At 31.3% G+C, this 9,993-nt stretch overlaps 1 protein-coding gene across 1 annotated transcript; it reads left to right on the top strand.

Moving 5' to 3' along the window:
- Positions 1–2,815: 2,815 nt before the first annotated feature.
- Positions 2,816–4,668, top strand: LOC142529532 (heat stress transcription factor B-3-like). The gene is made up of 2 exons (XM_075635084.1): positions 2,816–3,313; positions 4,030–4,668. Exons 1-2 carry the CDS (start codon positions 3,062–3,064, stop codon positions 4,453–4,455), a joined length of 678 nt encoding a protein of 225 aa, XP_075491199.1. The 5' UTR covers positions 2,816–3,061; the 3' UTR covers positions 4,456–4,668.
- The last annotated feature ends 5,325 nt before the right edge of the window (positions 4,669–9,993 follow it).

Here is a 9,993-nt window from a genome sequence, read left to right as displayed (position 1 = left end):
AATTTCAATGCTACTGTTTAGGAACTAACAAAAATTGATCAATGTTGAGATCATTATAATATGCAAGCACAAAGTTATATAATGGCCTCTATGTCAAACGAACCTTAGAGGTTCGAGGACGTTGTAAATGATGCTGAAATTTACACACACCTACATGAAGAAAAAACATGTTTTCTTAATGAGCTCCTCGTTTGGGAAATGGCCCACAGAGGAAGAAAAATAAACATTTTATCCCTTTCCAAGAAAAACAAGTCAAATAATAAACAAGCTTTGAAGACTATTATAGGGGCAACAAAGTCCGTAAGTCAGAACAAAGTTTGTTTCCACTGCAAAAAGCCTAAACATTGAAGAAAATATTTCAATTAACTCATCTTCATCTAAATTAAAAACCTTTTCTATTTTTCTAGTTCAATCTAGACAATGAACTCAATTTTAAATTATGGACTCGATTAGATGATTGAATGACGCTGACTTACAGTAGATCGTTTATAAGTATTTACAATAAGAATTATTACGGTCTAAACACTGACATAGTTGAAGTCAAATGTTTGACGCTAAAAGTAAATCATATAAAAACCTTATGAATGAATAGAATCATATGACACTCAAGTCAAGTTCTGAATGTCAAAAACAAAAAATTTAAACTTACGCTGCATCTTGGGTGCGAAAAAATAATATACCAACAATATTGAAAATGTGTTTCATTAACTCTGATATTAGAGTAATACCAAAAGACGTCGAGGGTTGGATTGTCCTCTAATTTCTTGCGACTCGAATGGGAAGGATTCAATTTACCCAATTAAATGAGTTTTGAAATTTAGTTGTTTATGGGACCACTATAGATAAAACTAAAAATCTAGCATCACACATGTCTTGGTTGGGGTTTATAAGTTGTCCAATTTTCGCGCTTTTAGTTTTTTAATAATTCCTACATATCCAAGACTTGGAATAAATAACGTGAGAAATAGCTAAGGAACGACATTTGTAATTTTAAAAATATATATTAATTTTAAATATATAAATGTTTTTTTTGTTTTCTTCGGTATGTATAAATGGTTTTGGTATGATTTCAAATCAACAAGTGGACCCGTTTATTATGACGAATTTCTACAAAAGTATAGTTTTTAAAATAATTAAAATATATTGATTAGCACAATGAAATAGATATCCATAAAGTTTTTAGGAAAAAACTTGTGTGGGACGGTCTCACGAGTCGTATTTTATAAGATGAATTTCTTATTTGGGTCATCCATGAAAAAATATTATTTTTTATACTAAAATATTACTTTTTATTTTGGATATCAGTAGGGTTGACCCGTCTCATATATAAAAATTCGTGAGACCATCTCACAAGAGACCTACTCAAGTTTTTATTAGTATCATAATTAATGTACGTGCATATATATACCAATTTTGATTTGTGAGAATGAGAAAATATTAGAAAGCATACTCGGTTGAAATATTTATTTATTTATTTTAAAGTATGGGATGGTAGGAATATTCTTATGAAATTTTAAATTATTTTTACCAATTAATTTTCCAAGTACAAAAACATCTTTGTCAAAGGCAAATATTATATTTAATGTTTGTTTTTTTTTCAGAATTCACAAAAGTCAACAAAAGTCGCTTCTAGCGAAGTAAAATCCAAAGCCGCAAAGATTAGATTAATGACTGACAAAATCAAAAGTGAAGAAATTCTCGATTGAGGATTTCGAACGTTATCTATATTTTAAGGTTAAATAGTTATTTTATTGAGGACACTTACTTTGATTAAAATTTATAAAAGTGGCAATTTCACTATTAAAATTAATTTATATATATGTGTTGGAATCTATTTATAAAAAAATATTATTTTATATATTTGTTAAGCAGGTAGGTTATCATAACAAAATGCGTTCCTATCTCTAAGAATGCGTTGATATGTTAAATAAATAGTAGGTTTTTATGAGCAGTGAGACGACTATATTCATATTTACAATTATAAGTAATATTTTTGGTATAAAAAATAATATTTTTTCACGAGTGAACCAAATAGAAGACCCGTCTTATAAAAATGACTCGTGAGTCTGTCTCATAATTTTTTTTTGTTAAATATAATCATCGATCTATTATTTATTGAATTTATTTTCATATTATGTTAGTTTTTTTCCCTCAATATGGGACTTTGATTCCGTTTAACAGAAATAGTTTGGAAAATATAAATTTTTTTATTTAAAATATCATTGTTTGGATGAAGAAGCTCAATTAAAATATTTAATTTTGGATTTCGGCACAGAGATATGTGCTTTTTTTTTTTTTAAGATTATTCATTTTACCTCTCTGTTTTTTTTTAAAATTTTATTTGATCACGATCTATATATATACTTAACACGCACCAACTTTTAACACCAACACCATTGTTTTTTAGTTTAGATTATATATTTCACACTCTTTTTGAATGTATTAAAAATAATATAATTTAATAAAAAATTCTTTTTTAGATATCGGATATTTTTTTAAAAAAAATAAACTACATATACACATATTAAATAATTAATAGCGACCGCTTAAATATTATTTATTTTTCATCCTTTTTTAAAAAAAATACATATTTCCTTTGAATAAATAATAATACAACATACTAACTTCTATTTCTCAAAAGCACTAACATTAAATAAATTAAAATTTTCGTCACAAAAAGTCATATAAATGTGTTGGATCCAGACATACATACATATATATAAAACAAAAATACACACACATACGTATATATATATACATACACACAATAGAATATTATATCATATATATGTATATATATATCTAACACGGAAACCAAATGTTTGGTTGTTTAACTGAGAAGCGAGACAAAGGGAAAAGCTAGCTGTTGCAATTCTCATGAACTGTGGAGTCGTATTGGGTTTCTATTGTTGGGGTTGGGAGTTTCTGACTGCCCTTCTTCTCTTTTCCTCTACCCCCTAATTCTTATTCCTTCTAACTCGCTGTTTCTCTGTTATATATTTTCATTAGTTCAAGAATTGGTAATTATTACACAAATAGCAGATCTTGATTCTGAATCTGTATGATGATGGAGGTGTGCGATCACGATGATGAAAAGGGTTTGGTGGAATATGTTCGAAAGGCTTCGGCGTCGCCTTTCTTGGTGAAGACGTACATGGTGGTGGAGGATCCGGCCACCGACGAGGTCATATCATGGAACGCCGACGGCACGGCTTTCATTGTGTGGCAGACGGCGGAATTCGCGCGGGACCTTCTTCCCACGCTCTTCAAGCACAGCAATTTCTCCAGCTTCATTAGACAGCTCAACACTTACGTACGTGTTTTTTTTTTCGTATTCAAATAATTATTAGTCCAAAAGATACATGGAAATAAAATTAAAAAGATCCATGTGTAACCAACCAATCTCTTTCAAAATAATTTTATTTATATTCAAATTTATGAAACCAAGACCTAAATTATTTTATCATTTTTTCAATCAGATGGTTCGAATACAATAATATTATTATTAATATTTTCACAAAACTCTTGTGAGACGGATCGGGACACCTATGCCAAAATATTATTTTTTATGCCAAAATTTTTCTACTTTTATTGTAAATATGTAAATGGTTGAGCCATATCACGAATAAAGATCCGTGAGACAGTCTCATTGTGCAAACTTTCTGTGTTATAGCTAAAGAAATCTCAAGCATGAATCGAGTTTGAATACCAATTTAGTTCAAACCAAACTTCAAGCTTAAACGTAACTTTGATATAGCTCAATTTGAAACTCATAACTGGAGTATGTAAAAATAACAGTATCGTTTAACACGTTGATTACGATTTACTGCGTGGTACCAATCGCAAGCTTGTACTTAATTTTTATGCCTTTTTTCGAATCTTCGTTAGTAAATTTTTTTTTTAGTTGGGGGAAAATTAGTTACACTTGGTGTCAGATGAACTACTAAGTGATCGGAAACATTACTTATTAACAGCATTAATATCTTGCTTTATTAATGTAACTATAAAGTTCAATGAAATTAAATATAGGGTTTTCGTAAAGTTGCAACAAGCCGGTGGGAATTCAGCAATGACATGTTTCGCAAAGGCGAAAAAGATCAACTATGTGACATTCGCAGAAGAAGGGCATGGTCCAACAAGCCACCAAAACTATTGGATCATCATCAACATCAATCGGATGAAGATCAACGCTCATCATCAACTTCATCATCATCGGAGTACACCTCTCTAATATGTGAAAACAAAAGACTCAGGCAAGAAAACGAGGTCCTGAATTTCGAGCTCGAGACCACGAAGCAGAAGTGCAAACAACTTCTTGAATTGGTAGCCGTCTGTGAAGGGAATGCGGAGAAAGAAGAAGAAAATTGTGACGAGGGACCAATGCTTTTTGGTGTGAGATTAATGGAAGTTCAAAGTGGGATAGGGAAGAAGAGAAAAAGGGTCGAGGTTAATTAATTACTGGTGAGAATACAAAGGCTTATTATTCCACAGTCAAGCAAACTATTATTGATATAATTACTCGATCGTGAGAGAATAAAGTCAGTCATTATAGTTTTTATATAAGAATTTTAGGTTTACATGTAGTTTTTATCTTTTGATTGACTTTTCGAATCTCCTAAATTATTTGTCTATTCACCGTTTGATGCCAAGAATAAGACTTCGCGTCCTTGGTCTTAATTTTAATTTATTCATCCCCATACTAAGGCATAGTTTGGTACACATGATAGGATAAACATGTGATATATAATATAAGGACAAGTTAAGGATAAATAAGATGTATGATATTACATTTAATGTTTGGTATGAGTTTAATAAGAGTGATTAAATTTATATATTAGATTGTAATGACAAAATTAACTTTATCATAATAAATTTTATAATTTAAAGTTGTTGCTTGAGTTCATATTTCTTATCTGTTCATGCGACGACAGTGCTTGCATGATTTATTTATTTTTACCTAATTTTATATATTATATAATATGATAATTGAGCCTTTGATTTTGTGAGTCAAGTCAAACTTCAATTTTTAAGGTTAATCGAGTGATACTAATAATTTTATTGAGATTTATACAAATCATTTATATAATTATCTCGAGTTCATTTATATAATTATCATATTATATAATATATATAATAAATAAAAATATTTATTTGATTTTAATTTCTACCTACAAGTGAAATGAGAGAACGATAGGTTTAGAATTTTTATATATTGAGGGCAATTAAGTCATTTGTAGTGTTTTTATCATTAGATTAAAATTATCACATCTCATAAAAGGGATATTGTATCCTTATATAAAATTATTTATCACGGGCTCATTATATTATCATGGGCTTTCTAAAAGGTACCAAACATGGGATAAGAAAGATTATTTATCAATCACCCTCTTATCCGGTGTACCAAACTATACCTAAATCTTTATCGTCTAATCTCATTTCATTCCACGGATCAAGCGGTGGTGAAAAAAATGAAAGATTTATTTGGAAAATAAACTAAATTTATGTGGATTAATTGGCATCGAACAAGAAAATTGTCTTTCTTGAAGAAAAAAAAAAACAAAAAAAAAACTCAAACTAAATGTTGATTATAATCATCACGAAGTAAATTAAACTGTATTATCTTTATTACACCTTTAAATATTATTATAATTCAAAAGAATATCATATTTGTTCCAAATGTAATTTTAATCTTAAATTAATTTAAAGATTTATTCAAATACAAGTGTGGATTGTTTTACTTTGAATGTTAATGGTGGCCATCGAACGATGAAAAAGACTAGAATATAAAGTCAAAATTCGGAAAATGTCGTTTCAAGATAAGGTTAATTAGGCCGCCAAGCTACGAACAATGGACATGATTTGGTCAAAACGTTGAACAAAGCACATTGAGAAGATACTTCCATTTTACGTTAAATTAGTTCACGGAGAAAATAATGTCAGCTGTTTGACTTAAAAGGAAAATTCGTGGATGGATCTTGCCACAGCGTCAGAATTTTCCCAAAAATTAATAGTTTTTTTGTTCAAATGGTTTGTTGAAATAGTGTCATCCATCGGTCGATATTTTATAGTAAATCAAGATTTCAAATTTAAGACACGATCTAGGGTTCAAAATTCAACATCTCCCAACAATTTTTTTTTCAAATACCATTTTGATTTAGTGGATCGTACATGCTTCTTCTTTTTTTTTTTTTTTATGTTAGGTGGTTCATTCCCAACCAACATTTTATCTATCTTCGAATTACATAAGATGTAATGTATAAGAATAATAATTATCGTTTTATCTTCGACGAATTCGGGTTTTCGCTTTATATAACAGGAGACAAAAATTTGAAAAAATTCCAGAAATCATGAAGAAACCAGAAAATATATGCTTAAAATTTTCAGAATTTGTATGCAATGAACATCGTTCTTTATTTGCATGTGATGTGATAAAAGACACATGGAAATATTTTATTGGAAAATGTAGGAGCATGACTATGGAAATTGGAATGGCTCCACATAAATAAAGCAACATCTTTTTCATGATTGAGTTCAATCCATCTTAAGTTTGTTTTTTAATAAATTTGATATTTGAGTTGACAAAATTCAAATAAATTTCAAATCTATTCTATATCAATTTCAATTGTGATTGTGGTAGATTTTAAAATATATTCAATATGAGTATCATTTGAAATTTATCGATCAAATCCTCCTTAAATCAAATCTCTCACTCCAGATCAAATTAATCAATTTAAAAGCAGCCTTATGATATTATCCCAAATGTGAATCCAACAATCTACATTTATTTTTACATGTGAGTTCTATGATTTTTTTTCTAGAGTTCTATGATTTTTTCTATAGACCCTACTTATGAAATGAAGAAAGACCAATGGATTGATGTGACCTTGTTACTGGGCTAGCATCTCATTAACCTTTTTAGATTTGTGATATTTTTTTTTTTTTGAAAAAAGGTGATTCATTGCATTCATTGGCTCAATTATAGTTGTAACTTTTCAGTAATTTGTTAATAAAAAATTAATTGATTTAATGCTTATATGATCAAATGCTTATCATTACAACGATTACGATAATTGCTAGACAATGCACAACTTATTTTTTACGTTTGTGGCAGTGTAGAGTCTCATGCTAAACGACGAATTAAAATGAGAGGTTGCATCTATGTCGGTGTTAATGAGTCAGAATGTTTTGCCCGTGAATCCTAGGAGGAGCATTCCTTATTCTAGTGTTGTCTCATATTGCATTAGATATCAGTCTTATCATTTTCTCGCCACTAGCGATGTCCACATTAGATATCTATCTCACCTATTAAGATCTAATGTTCCCTTTTACGACACAAAAGAAACTGTCACGAGCAGGTCTCAATCATTATAAACCTCTACGATTAAGATAATGATCTAATATTATTTGAAACATCATTTTAATCTGGATTTTAAAGGGTGAAGTCATTGAAGCAAAATGCAATAGTATGGTAGCAAAAACCCTAACAAAAGCATTAGTACTTAAAAACCAATGAAACGTCTACTACCAAAATATTACTAGAATTTTTTTAAGCTCATTTTGAAAATATATTCAAACACATATATGCAATAAAAGCTGTCAATCGCACATTTTAAAATAAAAGTATTCAACTACTTGAAAAGGTACTGCAGTTAGATATCTATCTTACCTATTAAGATCTAACCAGAAAATATCCATGTTTACTCCTAACTCATAAACATAATGTCCGGAAAAAATATGGTCCTCGGGTTATCATGCGCACATCCAGCTCCGCCTACTCAGTCTTAGATGCCTCCAGTCTCCATATCAATATGCTCACCTGCATCATTCACCAGTATGTGTCTAAAAACTCAATACACGTGAACCGTGATAGCAAGTAGTACTATACATAACACGTAACAATGAAAAGTACTGTAATTAACATACATTTCATGATCTTAAAAATGTAAGTATAAACATGACATTTCAAAGCATAAACGTGTCCATATAGCATTATATCAACATATACGTGTTCAGTTTTCTTTATTTGAATTCCGTTCATTAGTTTTGACTTTCGTATCAGCTTTAGTCAATGAATCCATCTACGTATAACCGCGGTCACCGACGACGGGAACATCAGCGACAGTATTATCCATCCACTGAACTTAGGCCTTATATGTTCGTGTTCGTATTCATATTAGTCACAACCAATACGTAAAATTTTTCAAACCAAGCATGCAACATATTTTTCGTATTTCCATAAAAACTCATGTTCGTGATAACATATACATTTAAGACATGTCAATTTGCGATTAGGGCGCTGCCAGGACTGCTAACTCGACCCGGGTGCAAAATAACGATTTTGTCCCCTGGAAACCCTAATTGACCATTTTACCACTGAACCTCAAAATTTCGATCCGAAGCCAACCAAACACCTCAAAACATATTTATAATCAATTCTTAGACGTAACCTCGAGCCCATGCATTAATTTCTATAATTCGTTTTAAAATTTGGACTGAAAACTTGGTTTTAACCCGAACTCAATCAAACTTAAACCATAGATCGAAGACTCCTAATAAAACTCTGTATGACCTAATTTAACTATCAATAACCTCAGTCATATCGATATATCAACACCCAAACGAGTCATAAGCACTAAAACCACTACCCCATCCATACTGGGCTTGCGCCTAAGCGCTGACACTGTAGCGCCAACAGCCCCGAAGATTGGGCGCCTGCGGCGCCCAAAGGGCAGCGCCGCGGTGCTAGCTTTGCGGGTCAAAAAATCCCAAACAACATTTGATGCCAACCTCTATCCCACGTTCAACTAGCCCGGACCAGGCTCGAACCAACCCTTCCTAGCCCACCTTAAGACCCTCCTAGATCGACCTAGTCGTGGACCAGGCTCTGAAATTCGTGACGGTTTACCATAAAGTCCGTCGCTAATTTTAGCGATGGTTTTTCATAATTTTTGTCGCAATGTTTTTCAGTAAAATAAAAAAAAAATTACTTTTAATAATTTAATAAATCTAAAAAAAACTTACAATCAGACTATATTAATAATATTTATGATCTTAACTAACACTTAAACATTAACAAAAATTGAAACGAAAAAATTTACCCTAAATCGAATATAAAATAGTTTAAAAGAAAAAATTTTAAGTGGTGTGGAGGAAAATGGAGTGAATAAGCGGGTATTTATACGCAATTTGCGACAATTTTTTATTAAACCGTCGCTAATTTAAAAATTGCGATGGTTTTGTCAGAACCGTCGCTAACTTTAGCGACTATTTTGGAAAAACCGTCGAAAGTTTTAAATTAGCGAAGGTTTTAGCAAAACCGTCGCTAATTTAAAAATTGCGTTGGTTTTCAGCAAAACCGTCGCTAATGTTATGTTGAAACTTTTGAAGTTCGCAATCTTGATTTTGATGTTAACAAAACTTGTTATTGTGTTTCTAACATATTTACTCAAGTGTGAAGTTGCAAACACAAGAAGCAAGGTGAAACTGAATTTTGCACAAACTGAATTTTTGGCGAGCTTCGGTATTTTGATGATATCTCTCAACTAAATTATCCAAATGACAATCCGCCAACTGGACTGATTAGAAAACTCAATCTGGAACAAATCATATTTCACGTCAGTTGGGCAAAATCGGATGTTATCATGGTCTAACTGATCGCTCAATTACCGAACTGATCACACGAAAACAGCAATCAGTTGTGTTTGAGCAGCTGCGGTATTTTGGTCATATCTCTCAGCTCGATTATCGAAATGAAGCGATTCAGTATGCGTTGAAAATATAAGACGATGATCTACAAATTATCTTCAGAAGTCAAAGTCTGAATCAAAGCTTAAGATGCTGATAAATGACGATAAAGTTACTGGTTCTGCACAAACTGAAATCAGCTAGGCTGATTTCAGCACACCAGCTGAAACTGAACCAACTGCTGACCAGCTGACCAACCAACTGAACTGAACCAGCTGCTGACCAACTGAAACTGAACCAGACCAGCTG

This window comes from Primulina tabacum, chromosome 2 (assembly GCF_025594145.1).
Source record: "Primulina tabacum isolate GXHZ01 chromosome 2, ASM2559414v2, whole genome shotgun sequence".
Taxonomy (NCBI): domain Eukaryota; kingdom Viridiplantae; phylum Streptophyta; class Magnoliopsida; order Lamiales; family Gesneriaceae; genus Primulina; species Primulina tabacum.
The sequence above is the reverse complement of the archived record's forward strand: the minus strand, read 5'-3'. Positions and strand labels throughout refer to the sequence as shown.

Excerpts from the sequence above, each read along its gene's own strand:
- LOC142529532 (XM_075635084.1), top strand. The coding sequence starts at position 3,062 with ATGATGATGGAGGTGTGCGATCACGATGATGAAAAGGGTTTGGTGGAA. Across the intron at positions 3,314-4,029 it reads TTAGACAGCTCAACACTTAC|GGTTTTCGTAAAGTTGCAAC; the intron begins GTACGTGTTTTT and ends AATTAAATATAG.